Consider the following 14,355-nt stretch of genomic DNA (forward strand, 5'->3'; position numbering starts at 1 on the left):
CGCTCTGCGATGCGAGCTCGCGACCCGGCCCGGCCGGCTCCTCCCCCCTCATAAAGGCGTCGGGCTCGTCACCCCCGAAAAGTTTTCACCTTTCCTCCCTCCCCACCCCGCCTCCATTCGCTATGCTGGCCGCCCCCACCGCGCCTCTCCATCACTCCCCCGACGCCATGAGCCTGTAGCCCAGCAGCGGTCGCCAAAGAAGCCGCCATGGGCAGGTCCAGAGGCGGCAAGGGCGCCGGCGACTCGAAGTCGTTCCCGTCGCCGGCGTCGTCCTCGGCGTCGTCGTCGGAGTTCGAGTTCACGGTCACGCTGTCGCCGGCGTCCAAGCAGCGGTCGGCGGCGCAGCTGTGCCCCGCCGACGAGCTCTTCTACAAGGGCCAGCTCCTGCCGCTGCAGCTGTCGCCGCGCATCTCCATGGTGCGCACGCTGCTTCTGTCCTCGGCGTCCACGTCCTCCGCCTCCGACTCCACATCCACGTCCAACTCGTCCCGCGACTCCAACGGCAGCACCTCCTCGTCCTTCTCCGCCGACTGCGCCGCGCTCCTGCTCCCGGACTCCGCGGCATCATCGTCCCGCCCCAGCTCCGCCACCGAGGACGACCGGCACCTGCACCCGCTCTCCGCCGCCGCCTCGTTCGCCGGCCTGCCGCCGGCCAAGCGCACCGGGAAGCAGTACCTCTCGTCCTTCGCCACCCGCTTCTCCTCCGTCTTCCACCGCGGCGGCGCTCCGGCCGCCAAGAAGCAGCCGTCCAAGTCGCTCGCCAAGGAGGTGATCAAGAAGTACGCCAAGAAGGTGAAGCCGCTGTACGAGAAGCTCTCCCAGATCCCCAAGAACCAGAACAACGTCAACGTCAACGTCAACGGCGCCAGCGCCGGCGCCAACAACCAGCCGCAGCAGGGGTTCAAGAAGCCGTTCACCTTCTCCATCCGCAAGAAGCGGGCCGACGACGACCACGCCGTCGTCGCGGCCGCGGCAGCGGTGGACGCCGACGTCGTTAGCGGCAAGTACGCGCACTCCAACTCCTTCTCCGGGAACCTCCGGTTCCCGCGACAGAAGCGGTGCGCGGCGAGCTGCCCGTCGTCGATGCGGTCGTCGCCGAGCCACTCGGGCCTGCTCACCTTCGGCGGGGCCGGCGGCGCAGGCTTCCCCGACGTGCCGGCCGCCGCGGCCGCGGCCGTGGCGGGCGGCATTGGCGTCGGACCGGTGTCACTGTCCACGGCGTCGTCGATGGAGGAGCTCCAGAGCGCCATCGAGGGCGCCATCGCGCACTGCAAGAACACGATGGGTGGCGCCGTTTCGGTGTGCCCGCGCAAGGCGGCGACCGGCGACGAGATCTGCGCGTTCTGAGCGCGGGCGCGCTAGGATTCGGGCAGGGAGCTAAGTAATGCCGTTTAATCGTTAGCAGTACTTATCTGTTAATTTTCATTTCATTCGTCTCCTTCTGGTAAGACTCTATGATAATGGTGGTAAATAAGAGTAGTTCGAAGGGTTAAAATGATAATCGGAGCCTTTGAATCTCTCCTTTTCCTGGGTTCGGAATTTGCATTGGTGCCCTCCAAATTTAAGCTCTAACTGCATCTACCCCACCCAGCATGAGAAGATATTTAATTTCTATGGTCAACCTTAATTGATAATAATGCTATATAAATTCACAGAAGACCCTCAAACTTGAAGGGTTGATATGCATGAAAACTTCTGCTATGAAATGAGTGCATCTGAAAGATTGTGGATGGGGTTGTGGCCTGCAATTTCCTAGTTTCATTTGCCTCCTTAGAAACCACAAAAGCAGTTGGTGTGAGGATATTTCACTCTAAATATTTTAGGGCAAAAGTGGAGTATAAAGTTCCCAACTTGATGGAGGGTGTTGATGCAAATTTCTGTTCCTGGAGAAGGGTTGCCAAAGCTCCCTAGTTCATTAGGTTGAGATTTTTGGACTCTGATGTGGCCGTACGTCTGAGCTAGTGGTGTCAAATTTCTGTTGTGATTTTGTCCCGAGACAAGTGTTTAATATTAAGCTAATCCTAATATAGTTTGGCTTTTTAATCTGTACTTGCATGATTGCTTCAAAAAGTTCTCGTTGTCTGCTCCCCGGCCGCTCAATGTATTCGTTTTGTTTTATTGTCATTTGTCAACAGCATCTTTATTCTTACTGTCATGATGGAAGACTTGGTTTCGGCAGCTGTAGCTGATGTAGAAAATAGGATGTTAAATAATTATGTATCAGTTCTTGGAGCTCTTCATAACTTCAAATTTTGCAAGAAGTCGCATCTCTTTTCCATGAACTTTTATTCCATTTCAGAGCAAACAAAGTTTAGGGCATTTCTAGGAAAAAAAAAGGATTTTATCGAAATGTGGCATTGTGAATTCCAATAGGAATCAGAAAGAAAGAAAAATTGTCACATTCTGAATGTGGCCTTGTGATTCCTCCTCAAAAGTGGTTCAACCCCGCTGCATGCAAACACGCACAAGGAGTTAAAAGTGGTTGCAACGGATGGCCTCTGCTAGATCTGGCTCACGCAAGCATAGATGCTCATTTGCCCCTTTGAAAAGTTGTACATTTCACCTAGTGATCTTTTTTTTTCCCTAAGATAAGATTAGACACACCGATTGAGTGGCTGTTTTACCGGAGGCAAATGCCGTCGAGTAGGTGGCATCTCTAGGGCTCATTCAACGCCCATAAGTTCCTCACCTACGTCGCCACCCGCCCATGATTTGCATACGCTATCCTATCCTATACAGGAGAAACCGAGATGTGATCCACACGACATCAAGGACAATGCAGCTACTGCCGTGCAAGGATTCACATTCATGTTCACGGATGGTTGCGCGCACACAGAGGTCATGTGCAAACTGCAGGCCGGGCAATGTGCAATCCAATCGCCCAATCGCCCAATCCCCTGTGCGTGACCCTGACGAGACGTTGCACCTGTAGATTAGCTGGACCGGTCGTCGCTCTCGGTGCCCGTTGGGAGTCATGTGGGGTGTGGTTAGGCGTCTGTTAACGGGGGATTAAACTAAGGCCTAAGGGGGATTACTGGTAAACAAGGAGCCCGAGATTCCCGCGGACGGAGACGACGGGGGCGCGCGCGGCTGCCGAGGCGAGCCCGGCCACATGCTGCCGGGTGGCCGTTTCCAGGCAGCGGCGTGGAGGAGTAAGGAAAGGCCCAAACAGTTAATGAGACTGTTCGCGTGGGTGCTGACGCTGCAATAGTTTATGGAGGCAACAGCCGGTTGAGAACGACCGCTCGGCATTGAAGAATCGCCATGGAAAGGCCGGTAGAAGATGCTGGGACTGAACCGGAAATTGCTCTCCTCACGACCTCACCCTCCCCGACCGCAAGTTGGAGTCGCCGGCGTCGACAGCTGCAATTGTGGCAGGACCATGCATGGCCATGGGCCCATGGTGGCAGTGAGCAGTGCGCAGGCTAGGCTAGTGGCCGATCGATTCACTTGGCCCTGGCAGCACCAGCATGCATGCTGCATGCAGGAACGTGTTGCTGCTCTTGGATGACTTGTCCGCCTTTCCATGGGTGGAAGTCAGGAGCTGTTCAGTGGCAGTGCATGCCAGCTTCGTAAAAAGGCGCAGCTGCTTTGCTTGCTACGCTGGCCATTAGAGGTTCTCGAAACCAGGATCCTTTCGCGAAAGGTGTGGCAGCCCCGTTTTCTACTCGATCCATCTCAACAAAAGTTTGCGAGGAAAAGACACACTTTTTTTCTTTTTGTCTTTTTAGGAGTATTTACTCCTACTCTGAAAGCGAAGCTCGTGGGTAACAACATTGCTTGATCTCGCATTTGAGTAAACAACTGATCGAATTAATAAAGTCGATGCCCATGCATGGAAGTGATCGATTGCCACTGGCTGAGGGCAAAAGCTCAGTGCTTTTTACTACAGCATTTTCAAGCGTGGCCGAGATCAAGGTGATCGAGGTCATATGCGATCTCTGTTCTTTGTCTCGTTGTTGTCAGAAGACACGGTTCTTCGGAGCCCGATGAACGTTCACGAAACACTGAGCCGGCCGGAAACAACTCCGAAAGCTGGCAAAACCTGTCCAGATCTCTGCGTCGCCACTGGCTCACTGCGCTCGCTGCAACTTGGGGTTAAAAACAGCACCACCTTGCTTCTGCACGCATTTCGCACTGCCTCTGTTCTGCTCTACTACAGTATCATATACTAGTACACAACATGGCGCCTGTGACAGAACAGTGACATCGGGAGCTGCCTGCCTGCTTTCCTGGCTGGCGCCTACCGGGCCCCTAGCAATGCAACCAGTGCCTCGTAATCCTGACACGATTATTTTTATACTAGTGCTAATCACGGAATGCTCCGCTATTCTCAGGTCAGCCTCTCCTAGTGACCCTAGTCTGAGGGCATTTTGCTTTTTGTCATCTCTACCCGGCGCGTCGTTAGCAAGGAATGCTGCCTCCTCCTGGCTCCGCTAAACAAATCGGTTCTAGGCTTTGACGGTGGTGAGCGCGAGGCTTGGACCGACACCGAGTTGCGGGCGGCACGGAGATCGTTGGGGCGCCCGTCCGTCGGGCTTGTTTGTGAGAGGGAGTTGCCGTGGTTTGGAAGCTGGTTGCCTGGTTGGGAGGAGAGGATAACCTCGTAGCGCATTGTTCGTTTGCTCGATCGTGTTTCGGGACTTGTACGCGGGATGTGCATGGGCACTCAATGGTGCTTAGTTTGTTGGATGGCCATTCCTATTTCCTATTGTTTTCGTACCACCGTGTACGGGGAGTTTGAGCGCGCGTATTCGTTCTACTCTGAGTACTGAATAAACTACTAGTACACTCCTACTCCTTCGGTCCCGTAAAAAATATCCATTTACACTCTAAATTTTATCCCACAAAGAATATCCTTTTACCTCGTAATAAATCTTATCTAATTAAAGCAATACTCACAACAATAAAAAAAACATATATAGAAGCGCATAGAGCTAATTAAATGATCAATTGATGTTATTTCTTTGATCCCAATATACATGCATTTATTTAGGATAAAGAAAATTAAACAAACAGCACAAGTTTCAATCATAATAAGTATTAGTTATTGGTGGCAATATAGACATTTCTCATCACTACTTATGTTTGTGAAATTTTCTGAACGAAACACTCTTTGCGGGATGGCGGATGGAGTATGTGTTATGTTGTTTTTGCAGGTGCAAGTACGTGCATATTACTCGTCTCGCTCAACCGAGAGACATCGTAGCGCGCCGTGGCGGCATCTCTTGGAATCCTTCGGTTTTTGTTTGTGCGCATGCCGCATGGGCTTTACATGCGATCGGAGCAGCAAACGCCACGGCTGGGTGCTTTTCTATTGAAATCTCGGACGGTCGCCCATGCCTGCCTGCCTGCCGCTGCCGGAGCCGGAGCCCGGAGGTAGCGATAACAGAGAGCGGCGTGCCGGGCTGGTTTTGGCGCGAGAGATACGAGTGATAAAATTTAGCAGTGTCACATCGGATATTCGGATGCTAATTAGGAGGACTAAACATGAGCTAATTATAAAACTAATTGCAGAATCCTGTGCTAATTCGCGAGACGAATCTATTAAGCCTAATTAATCCATCATTAGCAAATGGTTACTGCAGTACCACATTGTCAAATCAAGGACTAATTAGGCTTAATAGATTCGTCTCGCGAATTAGACTCCATCTGTGCAATTAGTTTTGTAATTAGCCTATATTTAATACTCCTAATTAGCATCCAAACATCCGATGTGATAGGTGCTAAACTTTAGCGGGTGTATCCAAACACCCCCTAAAGCGCGTGCGTGCCGTGGGATGGAGCGAGCAAGGCCACTGGGGGTAGGGCCGCGAGCACGTCGCGCCGTGGGCGGCCTCGTGCGCCACGCGGTCTAGTAGTAGCAGTACACGGCCAGGTGTGATCAAGCTGCCGCGCAGGCCGTGCCGGTCGAGTGGAGGCCGAGAGCTTCCGCGTTGTGCCGCTAGCGGGCGGCTCGTCGCGGTCTCGCGGGAACGATCAAATAAACGCGCCTGGAGAGCGTCGGCGGGGGTGGAGCCGCGGAAAAGGCCCGAGCAAACGTGCCCGCCTAGGGAGCCGCCGAACCGGCCGGCAGCTCCGGTGGAGGTGGTGCGCCGTGGAGAGCGCCGCAACCGCGCGGCGACGGAACGGCTGTTCGTCCAGGCGCTTGCGTGCGTGCCGGCTGCTGGATAGTCTCAGAAGTCACTGGGACGGTCATCGGATCGCCAAACACGGCGCCGTACGTCTCGGTCTCGATTGGGTGATCCAGTACGAGCATGATGAGATGCTTCCGACGACGGAACCTATGCGACGCGTTCCATCTTTTTTTTTTGTGCGCGCGCTAATACATAGGAGTATATTATAAATAGGGCCTACCTGTAGGTGACGTACTCTACAAACGCAGGGGATTCGCGCGCCGCTCGCCTGCCTAGTGCGTGCGACGATTTTATCACTGGAGATGGCGCCGATAGCATGAGGACGTGAGGCCAAAAGGGCAGCCACAAACTCCCAGGATTTTCCTCCATAAAACAACACTACTCCCGCCGATACCCAATTGACAATTGCAGCAGCAAGTCCATTTTCAATCTCAAAACAAAACAGCTGAAAAACGAAACAGAGGTTCCCCGCTCCCCCATGAACGCCAAGGTCGCTTGACCTGCCCTGTCCCAACTCACCCGGCATGTGCAGCCATGCCGTGCATTCTACGCCCGCGCGGCGGCTCCCCCGACCTCCATCTGTCAACGCGCAGCATGGTCCAAGGATCCAAGGCAACGCCGCCGACCACCATCGTGGACGTACGGACCTAGCATCTCCCCGGATAACTCATCAACTCCGCCGCGGCATGGTCACATCCCAGCTCCGAAGAGAACAAAAAGGAGGACCCGGGTAACGTGGACATCAACCGAAATCCGCCTCGGATCCCCTGCGCCAGCGCCATCCGATCGAGCCGACTAGGTTCGCCGTCCTCCCGCCGAACGGCCCGCAAGGCTCTACCTCTACGCCAACCCGCACGCGGCAGCCACGTGAGCCCTCTCTGGCCGTCCGTCAAGCACCCCCAACGAACGCGGGCGCGGCCGCCAAGATGCGCGGCAGAGGCAGCCGCATGTGCCGGCCGGGCACATGACATCTGCATGTGTGTGTGGTGTGCGGGTGCGGCGGGAGGGGGGCGTCGTCCGGAGCCCGGGGGGAGCGGACGCAGCAGCTGCGCCTGGATGCCGATGCCGATGGATGGATATGGCCACAAGGACTGGAGATCCATGTGCAATCATTTTGACCTTTCCTGTCCAAGAAAGGCCATTGCGGAGGACGACTCGGGTTTGGACGGACTGCCGTTGTGCATGTGGACGACTCTTCTTTGCTTCCCTGCACGGACCGAGGGCAACCGCCGTCTGTCCATCAGGTACCAGGGTAGTTTCGTTGTCTTGTCGTGGCCTTGTACACACGGGACTTGATATCAAGTGGCCTGACCCGTGGCCTGATTGCGGAGGACGTATCGATCCGAAACGTTCAAAGGCGATATATCATGATAATGAGCAATGGCTTGTGCTTTAAGATCTCTGTTTCGTATGCAAGTGAAAGTCACCATTCAAGTGCTCAGACGCTTTCTAGCCCCTGCTTGGCACGACAATTGTACGTGAAAGTTCCATAACTTTGGCATTGCTCTTTATCCTTTAATGAGAACAGAATTATATTAACAGGAGCAAATTCGTAGGTTACCTTGAGGCTTTAATGATGGGACGTCAGGTCTAGAAAAGGCTTCAGGATAAGATAGTGCATGTGTGACGTCAGCATCACACAAAAATCACGGGAAAGCAGAAGAGAGATTCTTTCTCTCGCACCTTTGACGACAAGACGAAGTGCCTGAATTTCTCATCATCGCTATAAAGCCTATAACTAAAGGACCTACTGGTCTATCGGATAGCGTTTCACATCATATGCTTTTTTTTTTAGCATCGTTTCACATCATATCCAGTGTATGACCATATAATAGCAATCTGCACCTGTATCCTTTCCAGTTCAGAAATCAGAATAATCATTCATCTGGAGCATTTCAACCTTGAAATCACGGAGTCCATTTGCCATTACTAAAAGTAAATGAAGTTCAATTCCGATTCCGGAGCAAATACCTGCAGAAGCAGGTAAAGCTACAATAGTTTGCATACACAATCGCATAACTTAATCCTAGAATTGTGCCATAACCACATCAATTTGCTTAAACTTCTGAAATGTTATCGTACCCTAATTTAGATGGTCGGAGGCCCAATCAGCATCTCAGGTCAGCAGCAAAATTTCACGTGGACCAGATCCAACATCCTGGCCCTGCACGAACGGGTAACAAAAGCTAAATTTCCGTCCCCCCAATCCTGCACGCCTACACTACATGTCAGACACCTTTCGAGCCCTACATAGCTTATGAGTCAGCAGGGCCTGTAGCAGTAGTGGCCACAGCGTTTTCTTTGGCGCCATCCTTCTCCTTCTGGCCGGCTACATCATTGTCCTCTTGATCGTTGCTCGTTTCCTTCTGACCAGCTACAGCATTTTCTTCTTTTTTATCGTTGCTCGTTTCCTTCTGGCCTGCTACAGCATTTTCTTCTTTATCTTTGCTCGGTTCCTTATCTGTGCTCTTTTCCTTCGGTGGAATGACAGGAAAATCTTCCTCCGGTTGCCGGTGCCACCGGAAATTGGCGGCTTCGATCCAGCGTGGGTGGACCAAAAACTTCTTGTTCTTTACAGCCCAGCGGGCCTTTTCTGTTCCCAGATCCACAGCCACAACGTGGGTCACTGTGGAATCTACATCTGTGGAGCAAACAGCGCCCAGATGCTCGGCCATCTTCCACATCATCTGCTCCTGTGGGCGAGAGGTATTTGGGAACACCCGACTGAAGACAAGTTTGCAGCCTTCCAGGACTTCCTTTCGTACTGTCTTGATCACCTGCATAGGGGACACACAAACACGAGAAGCAGCCCACGGCAAATGAAATCTGTAGGCCATACCATGGTAAACAAGTCGTAGTTGAGTCATTTTAAAACTGACAAACGCAACTGTATTTGCTACTAAGAATAGTTCTAATTATTTTCATTACGCATAAACACTATCCGTCACGATTAGTTTTGCATGTGATAGTGATATGTCCACATTCCACAAAATGATGACAATTAGTGCAAGCTAAAAAACAATGCTTTGTTTGTAAATATCATAATAACTCTTAAAGTATAACAGACAGCATGAAGGGTAACTGTAGGTCTAGTGGCCTACCTGTCTTACATCCCGTGAAGAAAGAGCAGTTTCAACAGCCTACAGACGAGAAGTACAAGAACAGATGGTTACATATGAAAAACTTTTGTGCTCACAAGATTCAGGTCTACTGTGAGGAATAGACTGTAGAAATAAAGAGCCATAAGATGTAATAAAACTATATACTGAAGCAACAAACCGTGTCAAAGAAAATTGTGTGTATGCGCTTCAATACATCTAAAACGGTGGCCAAAGCACCATCACTCTCCCTTTCATCCTGCATCGACTCTGACAAAGATTTAACACCAAAACCAAATTGGCGGCAGCTTGAAGCAAAGTAATGATATCTCTCCATCAGAATCAGGTTCTCTTTATGCTTCTGCCAGACCTGGAAAAAAAATCATTTCAGGCTGGCCAAACATGAATGATAAATTACAATAAAAGAAGAAATTATCACTCTGATCGAGAAATAAAAAGCTCCAACCAGCTTCTATGCTTTGATAAATGTGTGTGGTTGTTTCTACTGTTAAGTTTATATGTTGGAAGAAAACAGGAAAATACAGCAGAGCGACCTAAGAAAACTAAACAGCAACCAGAGTATTCTACAACAAGACATTGGGACCTAGCTTGACCAATGTACTCATGGCAAATAATGTGACTTCTGTTTACATGAATTAAAATTGTTTCAGATTGGGCTGTCCTGTTGGGTAAAAAATGACACAGTTGCTGAAAACAATCAAGCACTTACATATTCAGTGTCATCAAGAATCACTGCAACACTTTCAGCCCCAAGAATCACATCAAGACCTTTCTGGTGGCGCTGGGTGCAATCTGAGTTCGAAATCACTTTTGAAGGAAAATAGACATTACTAGGGTCAAGAAGCTTCGCTATTTCAATTGCATAAGCTTTGTCACCCATGGTGTATATATACATCTCAAACATATTGCTTGCTTCTTTCAAAAAATTACGAACAAATGGTCTCAACTTCGTGAGCATCTGCATTGAATCTAGTGAGAAGATGCTTCTGTCCGGATCATCTGCAATTAGTACATGAGGGGTTCACTAGCTATATTATATATGCATGGATAAGCAACAGCAGTTTCAGCAAGGATCAAAGGACATGAAACAAGGACAACAGGGAAGATGATAATGTCTACCATAAAAAAATCTAGCATTCACTAGAATTTAGTGATCATATAAAAGCTGTTGATCATGCTGCTAAATGGGATCAAACTTAGAAAAGACTTGTAAAGTTCATTTGTGCGTAATAAAAATTGATGCTAACTGCACCAAGCCATAAAAAAGGTATGTCTAAGAACAAATTATTGAGGTACTAGAGGGTAAAGTCCTTATAGTATCAATCTCTAACTAAACAACATTATGCAGGAAATAGCAAAAGCATACAGACAGGCCATGAGTAGTGGCATTTTAACCTCTATTTTCTATATTGATATGCTAGCCGCATTGGCTCTGCCCTTGGAAAACTGTATGCATTCCAGTCAAAATTCAGACATACATGGCATCTTTTCCTTTTCATTGTCTGTTAGAGCAATGACCCGACATTGACCAGTATTTTCAAATAATTTTGTAAATAATACAGATTTAAAATTATTAGACAGATTTCAAAATTATAATGTATATTTAACTCATGCCATTTCCCTGTGGTTTCTAATACTTTCAAATAAATTAGTGTAAAAATGAAGTTGATTAAGTAAATCATAACAGCATACCAGCATCTCTATAATTGGGATCAGAGGTGGTACCTTATGGTAATAGAATATAATTTATAAAAAAAAAACATGTTCTCAAAGCTTAAAAATACAACTAGATACTATTACCTTTTAAAGCAGCAGTCCGAATACCCAACTCATTCTCAGCAGAAGAAATATCTTGGAGTTTGGTCGAGTTGATCAGTGTATGATCCAGGTCTAAAATAAGCACTAGTTTTCTTTCACGCAGCAGATTCTTCAAATCAGCGCCACGTAATCTGTCAATTTCTGAAGTACCTAGCCTCAAGCCCTGCATTTTAATAATTCTCCTAAATTTGTAAAACTGTTTGGAGAGAAGTCACTATGCAAGTACAACTGGAAATGGAAAAAAAATGAAAATACAGTGCCAACAATGGTCCAAAAATCAGCATTATATAAGCCAGGTGCGATAAGGAAACACCGCACTCCTGAAATCTATGTTAAGATACTCCTAAATTATTTTTTGCATTCGGTTTGACAATACCTTGTGGATGTAACCAAAAGCAACTCCTGAAGCATCTTCTTCATCTTGTGGCTTGCCACATCTAAAGCAAAGCCCCCCAAAATATCCAGGATGTGGACATACCTCAACTTGAACATTTTTAGATGGGCCTGATAAAATACACATTCAAGAATTCAACATGCCACTCTATCACACATGGACAATTGGACATTCAGTGCTCAATATATGACAAACTAAGCCAAAGGCAATTGTAACAGAAGAAAGAAAGGAAGATACCCAAAATTTTGGGGATATCATGAAAAACATAATAGCCCCCGCAGCCGGACAATTTGTTGTATGAAAAAACAAAAATATAAATGACTGACAGTGGGTTCTACTTTACAACTCTGAACAAAAAAAATGTGACAGGGCAGCCATTTGTTCAATTAGTGCATTGAATAAAAAAGGAAACACAGTGCAGCCTAAAGTGAAAATTCTACCCAGAAACACCACATTTTTTAGTATGTGAATATGTCCCCTTTAGCTGCTAAACTTACAAACAGATTTGCAAAGCGAGGCTAACAAGCATACCAGTGGCAATTTTGTCAGGCCTAATTGATGTTCCTTGATCTTGGCTCTGTTCCTCCACTCTACGCCTTTTAGCACTGGATTTTGCATGCAGTTGACAGCAGTCAGATTTACATTACAAAATCTACAAAACTAGTCATGATTAGTTCATTCTTAACACAACTTCATCCCATGAATTTTTCTCATCCTTTTCCTCAGATACTACTATACTAGGATGCTCTCGTCATCACTATCCTCAATGATAACACTCTTACTACCCAGCATGGAAGGCCACCACGCTTGATACAAGTTGTACTAAGGTTAATCATCTGATGCAGCATTTTTACAGAAACATGATATTTTATACCATCAATACCTCCATGATATTGTAACTGCTCATACAGTTCTGTTCATATCAGATTTGTCTTTAACATCAGAAATTTGAATTTCATGTGAATCAGTGATCTAACAAGCATTTGGATGGATACTGAACACCAGAAAATCAAGCACAAAACAGGAAAGGGCAGCCACCTAGCCTGCCTAGTCACTAAGCACCACCAGCAACCGGTGCCTAACTCAAAAACTGGAATTCAATGATCTACCTGGACCTCTTTGGATTAGAAGGGGTGGATTAGGATTTTAATTATTAAACAAAATCCTAATTCATAATTAGGTGTCATCCTGCCCTGGCACATGCCAAATTTACAACTAATAGGCCCCAAACCAAACATGAGGGAAGTGATCTCTGAAGTAACACAAGTTTTGAGCAAACACACACAACTCTCTTTGAAATAGAAGAGTTAATATGGCTTGCAGCAACAAAGCACATGTGAATTCTATCATTTACCTCATAGATAGGATGACCTTGTTGTCAGTAAACAGAAAGCTCAGTAACCATTTACCTAACAAACCCTCCCGAAAAAAAATCCCCAGGTTACATTTATTTGGAAGATTTCTGGTGGAAGGACTGCAGCACATGCTAGTATGCCTTGTTCTAGTTTCAGCTTGGAATAGCATAGGCTGGAGACTGAATCAGGACAAACGTAATAAATCAATCTTGCATACCACAAGAGGAGATTGTAAGATAGAGCAATGCCATCAAATCAACTGGTTACATGAATTTCAGATTCCATACTTCACATAATATAAAGTTCTGACTGAATAGTCAATGTGATTAAGTGCGCTCAGTACAGGAGCAATACAAATTCGAGTAAACCCTAGAAGGAGATAAAAAAAAACTTTCAGAATCACTAGCTGATCCACCCAGTTTAAGACGCCGCGATGCAAGTAACAGGAAGCAAAAACCCTCGAGCATATGATCTACCCAATCAAGCACGGAACCCTAATAAACTCAAACCGACGCAAATCTGTTCCTCCCTACTCCAATGGCGAAGCCGATCATCTAGCTCTAAATGCGCGTGGAATCAAAGGTTATAATCGCGTACCGGAGCTGCCAAACCCATGGGGCCGTCTAGTGGCGAAGTGAGAGGAGGGAGGAGCGTGGAGGCGGCGCGTACCTGTTCTGTTCTAGGAGTTCAACTTCCACCTCCTCCGAATCCTCATCCTCGCCCTCGTCGTCGGTATCGGGCGAGGCGGAGGAGGGGTCGCCAGGGAAGGCGGAGTCGGCGCCGGAGGCGAGCTCGAGCTCGGAGTCGAGGAGGGCGGCGAAGTCGTCGCTTCCGCTCGACGACGACGGGGACGGCGACGGCGCCTCGGCGAGGCTCATGGGCGCGGCGCCGAGGGCACAGCCGCACAAGGGCAAGGAGCTCGTCGGGTGGGTGGGGAACGAAACGACGGAGCCGAAAAAAGAGGGGAAAAAACAGGAAAGAGGGGAAGCGAAAATGGAAACGAACGTGTAAATAAGAAGCGAGCTGGGCTTTTCTTGTTCTGTCCAGAGAGTAGCCCCGGGCAAATTTTACCGAGAACTGAGAACCGAACTAACTGAAATCAAACCGAACTAATCAGGAACTGAAATTTCGATTCTCTGTTCGGTTCTCAGTTAAACGGTTCCTCTCCTTGGTTAACCGAAGAACCGGAGGCCCAGCTTGCGTCTATTGCTTCTGCTCGACCCCGGAGGCCCAATAAGGCCCAGCGAGCGAGTAGCCCTAGCCACTGCCCACTCGAGTCTCCACACGCCGCGTCCCGTGTCCCAGCCTCCTCACCCACGCCGCCCGCCGCATCCCCACCCGCGCTGCCGCTGCACGCGCCTGCCCCGGCGGCCGGCGCGCCCTCCTGGAGTCCCAGTGCCCCCTTGCGTCCTCCCGTGGCGCTGCATCCCTACCCGACGGCCAGCACGTCCTCCCAGGACGGCGTCCCAGGTGAGCTCGAGCGCGCCCGCCAGCACGGACCCCGACGACAAGTGATCCTGGAGCAGCGACGC

General features: G+C 48.9%; 2 protein-coding genes across 2 annotated transcripts; one reads left to right on the plus strand and one right to left on the minus strand.

Annotated features, from left to right (window-relative positions):
* On the plus strand, positions 1 to 2,049 carry LOC117850530 (probable membrane-associated kinase regulator 1). The gene has a single exon (XM_034732374.2). It carries the CDS (start codon positions 208 to 210, stop codon positions 1,345 to 1,347), a length of 1,140 nt encoding a protein of 379 aa, XP_034588265.1. The 5' UTR covers positions 1 to 207; the 3' UTR covers positions 1,348 to 2,049.
* Positions 2,050 to 8,030: 5,981 nt separating this feature from the next.
* Positions 8,031 to 13,807, minus strand: LOC117849988 (RNA polymerase II C-terminal domain phosphatase-like 4). Its single transcript, XM_034731750.2, has 8 exons — positions 13,493 to 13,807; positions 12,000 to 12,073; positions 11,451 to 11,578; positions 11,057 to 11,237; positions 9,966 to 10,255; positions 9,417 to 9,605; positions 9,239 to 9,277; positions 8,031 to 8,914 (listed from the first exon to the last, which is right to left on the minus strand). The coding sequence occupies exons 1-8, from the start codon at positions 13,699 to 13,701 to the stop codon at positions 8,393 to 8,395; spliced, it is 1,632 nt and encodes a 543-aa protein (XP_034587641.1). The 5' UTR covers positions 13,702 to 13,807; the 3' UTR covers positions 8,031 to 8,392.
* Positions 13,808 to 14,355: the final 548 nt, after the last annotated feature.

The sequence above is a fragment of the Setaria viridis genome, chromosome 3, assembly GCF_005286985.2.
Source record: "Setaria viridis chromosome 3, Setaria_viridis_v4.0, whole genome shotgun sequence".
Lineage (NCBI taxonomy): Eukaryota > Viridiplantae > Streptophyta > Magnoliopsida > Poales > Poaceae > Setaria > Setaria viridis.

Excerpts from the sequence above, each read along its gene's own strand:
- LOC117850530 (XM_034732374.2), top strand. The coding sequence starts at position 208 with ATGGGCAGGTCCAGAGGCGGCAAGGGCGCCGGCGACTCGAAGTCGTTC.
- LOC117849988 (XM_034731750.2), bottom strand. The coding sequence starts at position 13,701 with ATGAGCCTCGCCGAGGCGCCGTCGCCGTCCCCGTCGTCGTCGAGCGGA. Across the intron at positions 10,256-11,056 it reads TCGGACTGCTGCTTTAAAAG|ATGATCCGGACAGAAGCATC; the intron begins GTAATAGTATCT and ends TACTAATTGCAG. Across the intron at positions 8,915-9,238 it reads CTTCACGGGATGTAAGACAG|GTGATCAAGACAGTACGAAA; the intron begins GTAGGCCACTAG and ends TCCCCTATGCAG.